The sequence below is a fragment of the Catharus ustulatus genome, chromosome 1 (genome assembly GCF_009819885.2).
Source record: "Catharus ustulatus isolate bCatUst1 chromosome 1, bCatUst1.pri.v2, whole genome shotgun sequence".
NCBI lineage: Eukaryota > Metazoa > Chordata > Aves > Passeriformes > Turdidae > Catharus > Catharus ustulatus.
In genome coordinates this window covers 66659443-66677309 of record NC_046221.1, presented here as the reverse complement: position 1 = coordinate 66677309, position 17867 = coordinate 66659443, and the positions used below count along the sequence as shown (strand labels likewise).

Here is a 17867-nt window from a genome sequence, read left to right as displayed (position 1 = left end):
CTCTATTTACTTACTTGTTTCTATGAATTAAGGTTGTACTATATGTCACTTACTGTATAAAGCTTGGCCAGTTTTTTAATACTGTCATTTTTGTTCTCTTCAATGCTTATGAGGAAATTGATGACCAGGTTAGAAGAAGGTCTGCAGTTTCTTGTGTGGCTGTTTACCAAAAACAAGTTTGCAGGAGCTCCTTTTCTTTTGCAGAAAAAACGGTGGAGTTGATGGTAGAAGTGGCCTTTGCTGGTGGATTGTACTTTTCTCTTAAATTCCAACTTCTCTTACATTCTTTCTAGTTTCTCAAATTGTAACCTCTCTTAATTTTCTATTCCAAAATTTAGCTTTAAAATTTGGTTCCTAAAATTTTAAAAACAAACTGTGTTGGTACATGTATGTTTTAGTGATCCAATACTAAGATAAAATAAAATACTAAGATAAAATATTAAGATAAAAGTTTTTTAAGAATGTAAAAACTGTTGGGGTTTTTTGGAAACAGCAGGATGAAAGCAAAAGCATTAAAAACTGTGTCCTGTGCAAAATCCTACATCTGAGTGCCTGAGCTTTTAGAGGGAGCTAAGCAATTTTTCCACATTTCAGATTCCAGTTTGGAATGGTTCTAATGGTAAGTGGCCTGTGTCAGTCTCTTAGCAGAGGACAAAACTTGCCTTCAATGATTTCACTTCTACCACTGTCTTATGATTTTAAAGCCATCTCCCTTATTTTTTACTGCTCTTTTGAATTATAGTGCCTGAAAGCTGGCTCCCCATGTTTTTAAGAATTGTTGGGGCTTTTTTGAAACATTGAAACAGAAATGCTTTCGCTGTATCCTGAAACTGCTGAGTATATTAGGCTAGTACTTATTTTTGGTTGTATTTATTAACTTGATTACCAGTTAATGTTTGTAATTTCTGTTGAAATACTTCACTGGGATCAGTTCCATCTTCTGGATTGCCATTAACACAGAAGTTTTGCTGGAAAACAGACTTCAGCTACTTCTGTATCTGCATGAGTACAGAAGCAAAAAAAATCTCCTTTGCAATATAATTGAAATGCCTTAGTTCTTGCTCTTTTAGTTGATAAATTGTCACTTTTGATGATGAAGAATCCTGACCTATCTTCACTGTTTCATCAGTTGAATAGAAATCCTTGCTTGCAGTTGAATTCCAACAGTAGTTTAGAAAAAGTGTTGCGTTTTATTAATTTTTCAATATCTAAAGGCTTTTCATTGCTTCAGTCTCAAGTGTATTTCAAAGTAGTAATTGGCGTAAGTATCTCTCCTAAGCATTTAAGAGGTGCTCAACCAATCTCAGGGATGGGGAAAACAGTTTTGTGTCAGGATTTATAAAAGTGCTAATCCTAAGTACAAAAAAAAAATTAAATTTACTTGAATTATGTCTGTGCACCATATAAATGACATAGGTTTTAAGTTCTCAGGTTTTTTGGCTCTTACTTCTGATGACATCCAGAGGAAAGTCCCAGAGGAGAGATCTCATGGCTTTTTAACTTACTAAATCTTGAGTCAGGCTATGGAAGGATTTTATTTTTAATATATAATTTTGAAAACTTTACCAGACATAGCAAAGGAAATGAAGCATTTCTCAATTTCTGGGTTGGATGGTGTTGGGTGCCATAAATATTTTTAGATTAATTTGCTGACAGCATCTATACTTTCTTCAAATGTGTTTTTTGTAAATAGTATTTACAACTCAACGTTAACACATATAATTGTAAAATCTTTCAAATTTAATCCTCAATTTTTAGCATTCGTGTGCTGTGTTGATATGGTCTTCTGTTTATATATGAGTCTAGTAGTGGGAATTTACTGACTGTTACTTTTAGAGCTTGTATTATAAAATTGTTCCTGACATGAATTTAGGACTTTGTTGCTCTCTTATCTGCCTGTTCTCTTCTTGAAGATAAAATATGAAACCATCAGTTCTGGCTGGTGGCTTCTTTATAACGATGTGATGTTTCGGTAGTCTCGTAGGTCTTCACCTGGATGCCTTGATGTTTAGTTACACTTAGGAAATTCATCTTGGTGATACAGCCCTTTGCAAGATACAGTAGAACATGAGATTTTTTTTCTTACTGTTGCTGAACAAATTAAATTCCCTTTGATCTCAGTAACTTAAAGCAGGGTAGTTATGCCTCCTGATCCTCCCATATTCTGATTTCTAGATTTATTTTTGTTTTTCAGTGATACCGGCACAGTCTTCCTAGTGTGCCTCTCATCTGCTCAGTGGCTAGAGCAGGATTAATCCAACAATGCAGTGAAGAGCCAGAGGGGAATGGGAAGGTCCTTGGGAATTTCTATCTGCCTTCTGACTAGATTGTAACTCGAACTGGTCATGTCAGTTACCCTGTGGGGCAATTCATATACTGTAGATGGTTTGTTTCACCTGTTGTCTCCACAATTATACTTTTTCACCACAAACCCTGAATCTCAACTTTTCTGTAAATGAAGAAATTGAGACCACTGGCAGCATCATCATTAGAACATTCCAGGTTTCTTAAAAACTGGTAACAGAGTTTGATGTTTATAGAATTTCACAAAGTAATTAAGCATACCCCCCACTCCCATCCCATCTATTTTATGAAAACAAGCAACTGGAAAGGTAGAGATGAACATTATTGCCTATATGTGTGGCCAGATAGTTTTCATGGACATAACTTCCGTGTCAGTGGAGCCTGTACAGCCTCTTGCTTCTCAGGAAGGAATCTAGGATTTGTAAATTGCTCAGCATACAGAACAAGATTATTTTAAAAGTGTCTCCTTGCCTTTATATTCTGGTTATGTTAGACTTTAACCTATTATTTTAGCTTTTTTTTCTTGCTCAGAGGTGCTGAACTTTGAAAAGAGCTACTTATATTATGATGTACCTCCTAATTCAGTCCTTTCTTCTGAAAGCTTACTGCTAACTATGAAAAAGTAAAATGTATTCTTATATGAGTAACTAGCCAGGTTTATTGTCAGTAAGCTAAAATTTAGTAGCTGAAGAGCCTGTAGTCAGATGCCAGGTAGTTGTATTGGTCAGTGGTCAGACTCAGCATGGGAGCTCCTTTTATCCTGGACAGAAGTTGAGCAGCCCACACTGGGCTTCAAGAGCTTCATGAGTAGTGAGGCCAGAGGCAAGGCAGGTGTGTTTTCCTTCTAATAGCATTGGAAAGGGTTATCTCATCTGTCTATGAAGTGTGTGAATGTTCTTTTGGATGAGAACTCTTTAAAATCCAGGGGCATTTCCCTATGAAGCACTTTCAATTGCCTGTTGTTTCTTCTAGCTTGTCTTCTAGCCTTGCTTTGAAGGCCACTTGTCCAAAACAGCTTTCATTTTTATCTTTTTCATTTTAATTGCTCTCACAAATTGCTGTTTCTTTACACTGCGTTCTGAATATGAAGTTCTATTCTTAATGTGAGGTCAGTGTATTCTGCAGATGACCTTTTGTCTCTAGACTCTTAGAGAAGACATAGGAGAAATCTTCTTTCTGGTAGTTTATCAGTAAATACAAAAACATTTGTTTTCTTGTAAAGGGGAGAAGTGTAATACTCCATTATACATTTTTCTCTCTATATCTGTGTGCCAGTTCTTAATTACCCAACTAGAAAATGTACTGATATACTCTTAAGCCATCTCTTTTTCCAATGTCATCACAAGTCAGTTTCCTTTCCACTTCTCAGTTTAGTGTCATGTTCTTATTGAAGCTGCTGATAAAAGAGATTAAGGATTAACATTTTCAACCTTCCAAGTTTTTATTTGGATAATTTGACTTAATGAATAAAAAAAAATCTTCCATGCTGCTGATGCTGAACATAGTTTCAATGAGCATATACTTAAGTATGTATTTGTAATATGTTTTATTGAAAGTCTTGTGAGTAACCACAAAATATGATTATTCATGCTGTGTAAAATATAAAATCTTCATTCTTTGGGTCTGAATTGGTATGAGGATACTAGGAAATACAGATCCTTAAATTTCAAATCTGTATTTTTACTATTTTTACTGTATGTTAATCACAGATGCTTTTAGTTTTTCAGAGAGGAAAAAAGTTTTTGTCATATTAATTTCCAACTTTCTTAATGAATGATAATTATGTATATGGATATAGGGACAACATCTTAGGGGTTGTGCATCTCAACCCTAGAAATATTGATGGATTTTGAAAAGGAAAATTCTGGGGATTTAGTCAAAATGAGTGATTGCCACTTGGTTACTGTATTACTGTTTTTTACTAACCTCTTTCAACACAATAGCAGTAATTGTTTCGTCTTTCCTTTTGTAGGTAAGTGTCATAAAATCTCATGAGTTTAGTTGCAAGTAATGTAGTTTTTCTCCTCTTACTTTCACAAGATGTTTCCTCCAGTATGGTTTTGTTTTAGTCCATGGAAAATAAGCATTTCCTGTGATTGTTATTTCCTCAACTACTGTGCCATTATTAAAAAATAAGGAGGGCAACTCGTGAGAGTTTTTAAGAATTTTGTAACTCTATTTTGAGTTTACAGGTAGGAAAACTTTTTTGGGTATGAACCTGCAAATCACAGGTATTGTAAAGTAGCTTTTTACTCTGGGATAAAAGGGAGAAATTAGCTTGGGAAAGGGATGGAGGAGAAGCAGAAAGGAAATAGATAGTCACAGGAAGTTACAACTAATAGAATTCTTTACTGTGAATCATACTCTAGCTTATTTCCTGGTAAAGCACCCATTTTTCAAAAACCTGTATTTAGCATTTGGTGACAATAGTGGGATATTCTCTGAAAATGTGGAGGTAAATGCATTCTTTTTCTTTTGGAATACTTTGTCCTGCTTGGAGAATAAATTATTTCACCTTTGAGTGAGTTTTGTCTGTTCTTGATGCAAGAATAAATGCTGAATTGAATCATCTGTTAAGGGGTAGAAGGAGATATTATGGTATAGCATCTGCGTTGAGAAACAGTGTCTCTGGTAGGGGACTGAAGTGTTTTTTAGTCTGTGGATAGAGAATAGAATTATTTATCTGGACAACTATGAATTCAGTCTTTATTTTTCTGACAGTCACTTTTACTTCAAAATTCAGAATTTAACTAGGCATTCTGTGAGGCACAGACTGAAAAAATGTTTGATGTAAATTAGTGTTTTGTAAGGCCAGCATTCTGCCTTATCTCAGTTATTACTGATTCTTCTTTAGCCTTTAAATTCATGATGAATCACTACGTTGTAGTAATGACAGTTGGAGCATTTTGCATTTTCTTTAAAACAGAGAAAATATTTCTCCTTGTTTTGTAGCCTCTGCATTCACATTTGTATAACTGCTAAAAGTGTAAAGTGGTCTGGTATGAAGGCAAAAAAGATATTACTATCTTGTACTTCATTTTTTAGCTTTCCAGTATGTGAGTGCTATGGGTTATCTGTCATATCCCATACTTGGAAATCCTCTCCTCTAAGGAATGTCACTGTGTGTCTCTTTGCCTGTCTCTCTGTTTTAACTTAGTGAGTGATGTTGCCAAATTTTTCTCCTTCAGTGTTGCCAAAATGTTTTTGAATAACATTGATTAAAATGGGACACAAATTGTTATTCACTGTGCTGTAAATTGAGGATGCTTTAGTAACTAAAGCCTTAAGAAGTCTTGGTTATTTTTGGAGCTGTATATCTGGAAATTATGTAGCTAGATTTGAGTGTGCAGTATTTGTATAATTGTACATGTTATAAGGAGGTGGTGGCCTAATTTATAAACATGTTGATTTTGTTTGCTTTAGATAAACACACGAAGTAATATTACCGTTATATATGGTGACAGTAAAATTCTTTGATTTTTGTCTTTTAGTGAGTCTTAAAGCATGTAAAATAAATCATGTAGTTCTACATGTGGTATTGCTAATTAATTTTTTAATTGTGCTCTTTTCCAACAGGAAGGAACTGGAGACATTCAAAGGTAAATTCTATTTTTATTTTCCACTTGAATGTTAGTAAGAGTTACGGTAATTTTTGCATTGAGTGAAACTAGGAAGGGACTTTTGCCCTTCTGCATTTGATGATGTTAATTTTATGTTGACCCAGCAGGCTGTGTATTTTTCATTTTACCTGTTCTTGCTACTGTTTTCTTTGGGAGAGTCCTAGGTGTAGGGAGAGCACAGATATTTTGTTGTCTGATCTAGGTTTGAGAGATTCCCTTATCTGATTCAAGCTTTTCCCTTGGTGTTTAATTTTTTGTAGTTAAGGGCTTTGTCTTCAACTAGTTGATGTCTTTTCTAGCATGGATATATTTTTGGCATGTGTTTCAGGCTGTTACACGTTAGATTTTTGTCTGTCTGTTTCCAGGGAATTTTCACAGTAATTTAATTTTTGTAGCTCAACTTGCTGGAGATATTCGATGATATATACAAATATTAGTCCAATATATGATGTAATGTCTGGAAACTCTGTCATGTACTATTGCTTTGTCTCTGGTACATAGATTGAACAGAGTCCCATTTTCAGTAAATCCTAAACTGGGGCTTGCTCTACCTATTGAGGTTGATGTTTGATCAGCTTGAGAATTGTTATTATCTCTTCCTTTGGATAGGATGTGACTGTGGGTTTATGACTAGTATTTATGAGAATGAAGTCAGGTGCATTGACTTATGTCAATCAATTGTCTCTTGAAATTGAAAGGAGGGATGGAAATTTCTGTCAGCTGCATTCCTTTGCCTTTTCAGTTCATTGCTATCTCATCTTTGTGATGCTACAAAAGGAAAATAACAGTTACAGTAACAGATAAGCAACACAGATTATGTAAAATGCCACTTTTTCTGTAACTTACCAAACCAACCCTTTTGTTGATTGATTTGACAGCTTTCAACATAGAGCAACTCAATGCAAAATGCAAGATAATGCCAGGCTCCTTCTGATCCAGAGTGAGGCAGCTACTTTTTACAGCCTGGTGCTTGTGAGACCAGTGAAAACTGTTTTTTTGTTTGTATTGATCAGGTGTTTTTAGTGAGTTTCTGGAAGCCGGGGAGTGGTTTCCAAAGTAATTTCTCTCTAGACCCCTTGTTATTTTAATAGAGACTTTAATGTTATTTGACAGTAAGTATTTTACAAAGACAACTATATTGATGGAAGAGGACTGTGCCAGTTGTGTGTTGACCTTGAAATTTATACCAAACTAACTGGTTCTGTAATGGGTACAGAGGCATACAGATTTCCAATACTGGTTGTGAAAGACTTGGCTTGGTAGCCAAGAGAAGGCTAGATAAGCATTAAGAGATGAATTGGGGAAAATGGATATTAAAATCTGCCAGCCTAATTTGTGTGGGTTTTTGTACAGTGACCTGGTGTACAAGCTTGTACCTGACAGAAGAGAAGGGGAGTAAAAAAAAAAAGAAAATTTCAAGAATTGTCTTGTCAAGCAATCCTAATTCCTTTGTAGAAGATGACAGTAAGGTGGTTTAAAATAAACAATAGATTCAGTGTTTTGATTCTGGCAACAACTTTCACTATTTTGCCTGACATTTCCCAGGAAATTGGGATTAAACTACTAAAAATCCAGGTGCACAGTTGATTGAAAATACATGCTTGGAGGAAATATTCTTGGGTTTCTGACTTACTAAGTTCTCAGCTCTTGGAGTTTTTTTTGTCAACCCGGATTGTGCAGTAGAGGTATTCATTATATTGGCTTCAGTCAGTCTTTTTCTGGCCTTTGGGACCTTACATTAGCATCTGGGATATCTTTTATCAGCAAGAAATAGGGAGAGTAGGAGATGCCTAGTTGTGAAGGATTCATTGCATAATGGCAGATGTTTCAGTTTTAGAGCAGCTTTGCCCAATCTAACTCGGGGCTCCTACTTGAGTTTTCTGTTTTGAGCTGCTTCCAGGGTTCACTAGATTTTGGCAAAAATGATCTGTCACTTGGTTGGCTTTAGTTCCGGTTAATGAAGCACACTGCAGTAACTCAGAGGATGTCCATAGGAATCCTGTCACAGAGGAAGAAAAAGCAAGGGCAAGCAGTGTGTCCTAAGTTAACAGCCTAACACTACAATCTAAAAAGCAAAAGAAGCCAGGAAAAGTTGTTTCCAACTGAAACATGTTAAGCAGTTGAGTAGATGGTTCTTCACATTTTAATATTGCAAGTATAGACCACATACTCAACTAATTTATCCTTGCATAACTTTCCAGAGTGAAATGTCTTCCTCAGCATTCTGTTTATGAAATATCCAGTGCTGGCTCTAGGAAAGAACTGTTTAAAATACCTTCCTATACACTTGCATCTTTTAATGCATTTGCACTTGAAACCATTGTACATTAAAATCTGTTCCAATGGAAAGGCACGAAATGCCATTTTTTATAATAGTAACTTGTTATTTGTGAATTTGAATACCATATGCTAAAAAGTAATAGCTTCCAGGATATAAGGATGGTAAATGTCTTGCATAAAAATATCTTTCATAAAGACACAAGATCATGCTATCTGAATATGCAGGAATTAAAGTACCACAAAAACTTCCTTCAATGTGTTTGCTAGAAGGGTTAAAAGAGTTGTATGCACTTTTTTCAGTGTCCAGATGCAACTCTCATGTTTGCCAGTGATGAGTTCTTGTGCCTTGCTCAGGATAGAAGTAAGTTTTATTGGAATTAAGAAACTGAGTGGTCTAGTCTGAAATGTAAAATAGCCCAGCACTAGAAACTTGAATTCTGTGATGCATCACATCAATTGCAAAATGTATACAGAAAAAAATGCAAATTTTATGTTGACCCTGAGAGTGCAGGTGTGACTCAGAGGGCTTGTGGGTAGCTTCACAGACCTCTCAGATCTGTTTTAAAACTTTACTTCCCTGGAGTTCGTGGATGTGTAAATACAAATAGGTACATGGGTGTAGTCTGCTTCAAATGTCTGTAACCTTAAAAACATTTTAAGTGCCCTTGTATATACTTAGTATTTATTTATTTTAATATGGACGTGAAGTCTGCACAACCAAGAAATGGAATTGTTTCTGGTTTCATTTATAACTTCCCACTGTGTGTGCTAAGGTACAAAGTAGTAATTCATTGATCTTTTAAGTATATTCTTTGAAGATACCAGTTGTCATCCAGAAGGGGCCCTAACAAGGAATATGCCACTTTGCAGCATTGAAAACTGTTGAAAATCCACTGACTCTCATGCTTGTTTATGTTAATGCCTTTAAGGAGCATGAAATAAGAATGTTATACTACTTTAAGAAATTATGAATTATTTTTGTATTTGTCAACATTTTAGAATTTGTTTCTGCCATTTTCATGTTGGTATTGCAGATTGTAGTCTATTTCATTGTGAGGAATAGGTTTTACTATTCTTCATTTTGCTTTAAGACTTATTTCTACAGGGCCAGACATTCTCCTTTGTTTTTACCGTACCCATAGTGCGCAGGGGCAGGACAAACCTTTCCAGTCTCTCTTCTTTCAACCACAAGGGTTTTCTATTACAGAGTAATTTAAATTGATTATTATTTAATAATCTGTGATGCTGAGAAAGTGAAGGTTAGAAGCTTTCCTGCTTTTTTTGTGTCAAACATCTCTCTCTGAAGTAGGCAGGGAGTGTGTGATGTCTTTGTTGATGCTGCTGCAACACTGACATTTGTGTACCTGAAGTGTGAGGACAGAACATCTCAAAGGTTGTCCAGTTCCTTATCTTTTTTTAGTACTTTATCTTTCAGAGGTCTTTACTTTAAAAGATGGTGGATTTATGAATGGGAACATTAATATGCCATATGGAATAGCCTGCAAGTTTCTTCCTAGCGTGCACCTATTTCAGTGTTGGGAGAACTGCTTGTAGGGAACTGGCTTAATGCTCTGTGCTGTCCTGTCTTGGCTGAGACTCATAAAGATGCTAAAAAAAATTGTTCTGTTCTGAATATTGGCAATTTCTTGTAATAGTAGAGTTTATTTTGGTTTGCATTTGTGTGTGGTTTTAAGTATTTGATGGGTTGTGCTCTTGCATCATTTAGAAAGGTATCATTTTCATTTTACAGCTGAGAAACTGGAAATTAGATAGCACAAAGGTGGTTATTTGCTCATGATACTTGAAACCTAGTGCGTTTAGGACTACGCTGAGATTTCAAATCATTCCATCATCTTTCTAGGCAAATGGCACCTTTTTTTAATTTTTCTTTTGTTTGTTTTTTGGTTAACATTCCCTTTAGTTCCAGAGAAGCCACGATTGTGTAGTAAATAGTTACAGAATACTGTTAATCTCATCAGAAGATGGAACAGTGGAGTAGATAATGGGGTAGGTAGTCAGCAGTGAAAGAGTAGGAGGGGAAAAATTGTTTTAAAAGTAGTAGAATTGCACAATGGTAATAACATATGCTGTGGAGTTTACTTCTAATTTAGCCAAATAGGAACTATATACATGACAGACTTCAAAATTGTTTGTGAAAGTCCCTTTTTATTAAAAGTTCAGGATGCAATGTTTTGAGTTCATTTCTGGAAAGAAAACTAAAGCACTAGAGGCTGTTTAGAGATCAGCAACACAGCACTTTTGGGACAATGAAAGGTGGCAGCAACTTTGCAAGGGCAAATATGCACGAGGCTTCGGCTACTGAGTCATGCATATTTCTAAGCTTTAACAGGATTAGTTTCATTCAAGCTCAGAGAAACAGGTCATATGACCATTTTCAGCACTTCTGTTTACAATACAACAAAATATGTTTTCAGTCTTTTGAATCAGAGGTCTCTCCCAAACAAGGCTTGATATGTTTTAAGAGCTTTACCAAAACATTCCTTGAGAAACTGACTTGTGAAGTAGAGAGGTTTTTTCTTGCTTTTGCCTTCAAGGTGAAGTCATTGTGTCACATTTGATATGCAGATTTTTTTGTCATCCCTATTCATGCATCTAAGATGCTGCTGTTAAAATTGCCATTTTCCAGTCCTTTTATCAGGAGCTTAAATATGTTTATATCCAAACTTTAATTTCCTGACTTTTGCTGTTCCCTCTCCTTAGAGCACAAAATATTTGGAGTAGTCTGTTGACTCCATGTCTTTGTTCTCCATTTTTTGAAATCTACTCACTTTAACAAATAGTATGTCAAACAGATTTTTTTTTTAACCTAGAGGTCCTCTTTATTGTGCTGAATTCTGATGTCAAAATAAAACTCCTTTTTCCTACTCTTCATATTGCCTTCCAGATGTGTGAGTAATATGCAGTGGAGGTCTTTACAGCTTGTGGTTGACAAAGTTCATACAGTCAGTGACGTAGCTACTCTTAAAGTTGAGCTGTCATTTTGAGCGCATAATCCTGTATGTTTCCTCTGAGCAGGATTAGGATGACATTGTGGTAGAAATTAATTCCAGCCACGTGGAGTTTGATTACTTTAACATTTCTGGGGTTCAAAACTTTAATCTTTAAACCTTGTAGGACATACAACTCTTGCTTGTCATACCAGAAAACGATTGGGAAAGAATTGCTTAATTCTTTTTTAATGAAGCTAAAATGAAATTAAAATTTCAGATTTATGTTCAGATATCAAATTTCTATCAGATATTTTGCTATGAGCTGAAAATATCCTGATAGATTTCTAGTTAATACTGTGTTTTATTAGTGTCTTTCCCATCAGGGCTATGGAAGGAGAGCCTTGCAACTTTGGATGCTCTGTGTTGTTTGTGGCAAGAATTGACCAAGACTCTTACATATGATGACCATTTTCTAGGAAGCAGAAAGATTTGAGACTTGAGCATTTGTCAAACCTTGAGTGAAAGGCAAATAAGTTTAACTACTGAAATCTTCTGTTTTAGTGTAATAGGATGAGACAGATGGAGGGGGAAACAAGATTCTGAAGTGTCCGTATAGCTACCTTGCTTTTGATTTTGCTTTTTATGTTTTCAAGTTTGCAGACTCTTATATCTATTTGACTCTTGGGAGACATGTTTACAATTCCTAGGTCTGTTCTAGGTTTGTATCTTCTATTGTTACTCCTTCTTTACCTTCCTTGAAATGGTATGTCCTTAAGAATCAAGCCTTTTAAAAAACAGTGATTTTGTTTTAAAATCCTTTTAAACAGGAATTTAAGGAAGGTTCACTCTTGATCTTTTACTAGTTTCAGTCCTCCCCTGTAAATACAGTAATTTCACGATTATAAGCCGCACCATTTTGACTAAAATTTTGGTCCGAATCCAAAGTGCGGCTTATAATCAGGTGCGGCTTATATATGGACAAAGAACAAAAAGTTGCTGTTTTAGTTTGGAGGACAGGTGTCTGCTGAGAAAGGCAGGAACTTCTCTTTGAAATGGAGAATGTAAACCCCCTCTCTCCAAATTATTATAATTTGGAAATCAAGGGGCTTTCAGGCAAAAATATGGGAATTAGGAATAACAGTTCTTTTCTAGGGAAATCAAAATAGAAATACAGTACTACAAAGAAACAAACTCCAAACCCTGACAAAGTCAGAGTACAACCTGACACCCCGTCAGGCAGGGTGTTGGTAGCAGTCCCATTAAATGGTGGCTGCATCCTCCTGCAGTGACAGATGTGGCTCAGTTGGAGCAGTGCTCCTGCAGAAGGTGCAGTTTCCCTCTGGAGGTCCAGTGGTGATGTGGAAAAATCCGGTTTTTCTCTGGAGTCCAGTAGAGAAAGGGGCTCCCTTAGTGTCCCAAACCCTCTGTTTTTATCTTGGTAAGAAATGTTGGGCTCTTCCCCCTGGCTGGAGCAACTTTCAATTGGATGCAGTAATTTTATCAGTCACACAGTGGGACTCAATGGGCCATTAGCAGACAATGACTCCCTGGAGGAAGGATGGGGTGTGAAAAGATAAAGAACAATGCCCTGCCTAGTTTCAATGGATGGCTCATTAGCAGATTATCTGCCATTGAGATAAGGATCACTGTCCCCACCCTCAACAGATGGTGAAAGAATAGATACCTTTTATCACACTCTGTATTGTAACATGCGGCTTATAATCAGGTGCGGCTTATGTATGGACAAAGAATGAAAAGTTGCTGAAACCCAGAAGTGCGGCTTATATTCAGTGCGGCTTATAATCGTGAAATTACTGTAATTGAATCCTCATACATGTGGGCAGATATTACCAGCACTGAAATGTATGTATCAGCTTTCAGATGTACATTTCTGTAGCCCACAGGTGGATGGTGCTGAGTTGCACACGTCTGATTCTGTTTGCCTGAGTTATCAAGCTTAATGGCATGCTTTGAGAACTTGTCCTATCTATGAATAGATACCCAGGAACAGTGGAAGTTTTCCATTTTCTGGGATCATACACAAAAGCAATTGCTTGCCTCTCACTGACCCTCTGAACGTGACTTTGTTCTCAATTGGCAACACAAATTGAGCATGAAGTGTAATTGAAAATGTATTAGTTGCCTTTGCCAAGGCAACAAAACATTTGGATTAAGACTGGGAGTGAAGCAAGCTACAATGGATAATATCTTGTGTAAGCATTTATTTTGCTGATGACTGGAAATAAATCTATCTAATATGTTAATAAGCATCAAGTCTTCAGGACAGACAATATTTTCTGTGCAAGAAACAAAATTTACATTTCAGTGGAAGAGGAAAAAAAGGGGAGGTTTGGTATATTTCAACTGTAGAAACAAAATTATCTACAATTCTACCTTTTACTACATCAGAAAGCCCATTTCCATGGTGGTTTGCCCAGAGCAGGGCTGCATTGTCAACTAACTCAATGTATAATGGTTTGGGCTGAAAGGGACCTAAAACTCCCCTGCCATGACAGGGGTGCCAGTCGCTCGGCCAGGTTGCTCAGAGTCCCATCCAACCTTGAACACTTCCAGGGATGAGGCAACCACAACCTCTCTAGCCAACCTGTTCCAGTACCTTACTACCCACTGAGTAAAGAATTTCTTCCTAACATGTAATCTAAACCTGTACTCTTTCATTTAAAATCCATTGCCCCTTGTACTGTCACTAACCCCCAATTAATAAAAATCCTTCTCCCTCTTTTTTATAAGCCCCCTTAAGGCCCTTAAGTGAGGTCTCTCCAAAGTAATTTCTTCTCCAGGCTGAAAAACCGTAGTTCTTGATAATTTGATATGATGAGGGATTATTTTCCTTTGGCTCATTTTTTATTAGTTTTCAACTGGTGAGGTGAAAACAGGGCTTTTTTTGGTAGTGTCAATACAGCCTTGGGTGGATCTTAGTGATTAAATGGCATCCATTATTACTAAGGTGTTTATATATTGGAAAAAGGCCTGAATTTTCAAAGCTGTAAATAGGGAGCAGGGTTTCTAAAGGGAGTCTCAAAAGGCTTCTATAGAAACCTGATTATTTGTGGGCAAACCAGATAGTCAGATTTCCTTCGAATAAATAGTGTGTGCTGTTGTAATTTGGCTGATCAAAGATGAGTTTTGGTTTTACCACTTCTACTCCAAACCACTTCTGGTCTAATGCTTCAAATACAGTAATTTCACGAATACAAGCCGCACCATTTTGACTAAGATTTTTCTCCCAAACCGGAAATGCGGCTAATACTCAGGAGCGGCTAATATGTGAATAATTTTCTGACATTTACAACCTCAGAAGTGCCAGCCAGAGTGCTGAGCCGAGCAGCTGCAAAGCTGGCATTTCGCGATTGTTACAAATTGTTACTCTGTTGCGCCGTGGGTGGAGCCTGGATCCCTGCAGGAAGCGCGGGGAGAGAGGAGAGAGAGCTCTCTCCTTCCCTCCTCTGCCGCAGCCCGGGGGAGAGACGGGGAGGCCCCGTGCTACCACTACCGCGGCTTGGGGAGGCAGCGGGGTGCTCCGTCCCCGCCCGCCGCCGCGGGAGCAAGGGGGGCTCCATCCCTGCCTGCCACCACAGGGCAGTGCCAGGCTGTGGTGACCGAGCCCAGTGGCAGTGGCGGCTGGCCCCGAGCGGCCCCGCCGAGCGGCAGCGCCGGGCTGGGCCACCTGACCCCGTCGGCAGCCCTGAGTGGGCCGAGCCTGCAGAGGCCAGGCCGAGCCGAGCCAATAAACCCCGCCCTGCTGCCGTTCTGTTACTATTTGGCAACTTTGTTGCACACGGGTCCTCCCTGCAAATGACAGAGCGGCTTATACTCGGGTGCGGCTTATTTATGGACAAAAAACGAAATATTTGCCAACACCCAGAGATGCAGCTTATACTCAGTGCGGCTTGTATTTGTGAATTTACTGTACCTTCTTATTTATTTATTTTTTTGTTGTGTGTTTGGCTGCAATGTAACTTTTTATGTTTCAGATTCAATAGTGCAGTTTGCTCAACTAGGTTTTGGGTGATGGCTGTCACCTGGAAGCACTATTCAGACAATGAGTTAGCATAACCTATAGACTGCTAACATTACTGATACTTCTGAAACCTTGTGTTTATCAGGATTTTTTTTTTTTAATGCTAATTAAATGACTGAGTAAGAGTAAAGAGCAGCAACCCTCCTTTCTATTAAATTCTGCTTCATCTATATAGATTTTAGAGAATCCTGTGGGTTTTATTTCATGAGACACCTATATGCCCTCTCATCTTGTCTTTGCATTGCATTTTGATGGGGCTGGTTTATCCTCCCCACAAATTTTAATAGTGAAGCATTTATGTAGTTCTCTCTTTTGTTCCTTGATTCCTACCCTGTTTGTAGTCTAGTACTGCACTAAGTCAAAAGCCCTTTCAGAGGTCAGATGTATCACAACAAATTTGGCATCACTGCAGCTTAAAATAAGATGCCTCATGGGTGTGCAGGTGCAGCTCCTGTTGACTGTGGTGGAAGTTTATGCTGGAATCAGCCTAGCAGAATCCTAGTTTGCTGAGGAGTGGAGGGGACCAGGGTAACAATAGGGATTTTCTTCAGCCATTGCCAGGGTGAATAGCAAACTGTGTAGGATAATAGGAAACAATTTCATGGGAACATAAGTGCTGTCATACTCAGTTTATGTAGAAAAGAAGATATTTAAAGGTGTAATATTTTAATTGTCTGTAATGCTTGAATGACTGATGTGTAAGAAGATAGAAACTGGTTCTGTCTACAGCCCTAACTTGAATTCATCCTTTAATTACTGAAGTCCAGACTGAAGGCAGGATTATCTCACGATGATTATTATTATTCTAATCTTTTACATAGGTATTTTTGGTGTTACTTTCACCAGTTAAATAAACCCGAGTTTTGTAGGCCAAACATTTTGGGTATTTTTATTTTTAATGATGTCGATTGGTGAAATATTTGTTATATAATTGCCTTTTGTTCTTACTCTACAATTTTGAAGGTTTGCAAAATGTGATCTTTTTTAGTAAAAGAAAGGAATTGGTATGGCTATCCTGGTTTCTGGCAGCACTGTGCACCTTCCTAAACTGAAGAGGCAACGTGTGCCGGTGTTCCCAATTCTGAGGAATGCCTTACAGTTTTTGAACATAAATGCACTGTTGTGTAACTGCAGCATCACCAGAGCCAAAGATTCTCAGTCATATGCTGTTGCTGTTTTTTTTTTTTTTTCTCAACTGCATAACCTTTTTCAGTTTTTGAAGAAAATGTAGCCTGGAAATGTAATATAGAAAATTCAGTTTTCAGTAGAGAATACTATTCTAATTTATTTAAAAATCACACCCAGGGCTTTTAATATTTTATGTGAAGTAAGAATAGCATGTAATCTGGTTTGTGGGGTATCTGAGCTAAGCCATGTTAAAAAAAGGCAGTTTAAGGGGTGAGCCTTGTGAGCAGTGCCTAATAAAAAAAAGAATTCAGAACCATTCTGTACCTTTCTCCTTGCTCCTGAATGATTTTCAGACACTTCCAGCTCTCTGCCAAATAAACACATGCTGTAGCTGCGTGTCATCAGATTATATCCCGCTGGGAAGATTTCAGTCTCTGCAGCACCCCTTGGCTCAGCAGCGTGTGGTATCTTCCCAAATACATGCCTGCATTTCTGGTGGAGCCCAGCTGCTGGGAGCTTGTGCTCAGGTTCTGGGGAGGCGCTGAGTTGAAGTATCCATGTGTGTGCAGCTGCATCTGCGTGTGAGTGGCCCATCGGAAACTGCCCGTCGCCGTACCACTGCTTTGAAAAAGCAGCCTTCTGGCAAAGGTCTTTGTTCTGCATCAGTGAAGATGCACATCACTGGGGCTGCTTGGTAACTGGAGCTTTCACTTGACCAGTGCTGGGTTTCTTTTTACTTGCTTATTTCTTACTGCCATGTCATCTCCGGGAGGCACTGAGAATACCCAGAAGAATTCACGTAGGTGGAACTTTATTATCATCTTTGTTATTTGTCACCTTAACTTGCCAAGCTAATGTAAAATGCAAAATAAAATTAAAGTTAGCTTAATTAGTTTCCTCAGTTACCAACATTGCCTGATTTGCAAAGGGTGTGCTTTAAATGACAGGTTAATTATCAACTTGATTTTGCAAATTTGAAAGAAATGGTGATTTAATGTCTGTTTTTTCAGGGCTTTTGTTCATTGTTTTGCTTTTGTCTGTTGCTTTGCATTATTGTCAAGGTAGTATTAATCAGAATTAGTTAAAGAATTCAAATACACAGATATCTTGTTAGCTGAAATTCAAGCAGGCGTGTCTAAGGGTGGGGTGACACCAGAGAATGAGACAGAGAATTATTACCTGAAGATAAAACCAAGAATAAAAAAATAGAACAGTGAATGTTAGCATAGATAGTCATGCTAATTTCCTTCAGATAAATAAAACAGTAAGTAAATTTTAAAGGTATATTTTTAATGAAGCAGCTAGTGCTATTTACATCCATATAAACCCCCTTTATCATATGAAACAATGTTTTTAGTCATGCACTAATAACATTTTTAAGCTGTTAATTTTTAAGTAATGGTGTTTGGAACTGTGCACTAATTGAAATGGAAATAAAATGTAGATTTCTACTCTGTTTCTTTTTATATTCTTTTACATAACCACTAGGAAGAGTTTTTTTTCTGTTGCCATTCACGTGGATTTTTTTTTTTCAGTGGATGT

At 37.4% G+C, this 17867-nt stretch overlaps 1 protein-coding gene across 2 annotated transcripts in view; it reads left to right on the top strand.

The window, feature by feature from the left end:
- Positions 1-17867, top strand: part of DTNBP1 (dystrobrevin binding protein 1) — a 65473-nt gene that overhangs the window by 23224 nt on the left and 24382 nt on the right. For both annotated transcript variants that reach the window (XM_033077279.1, XM_033077287.1), the window contains exon 7: positions 5881-5903. In XM_033077279.1, the coding sequence (XP_032933170.1) occupies positions 5881-5903 (23 nt within the window). The remainder of the gene's footprint in view (positions 1-5880; positions 5904-17867) is intronic.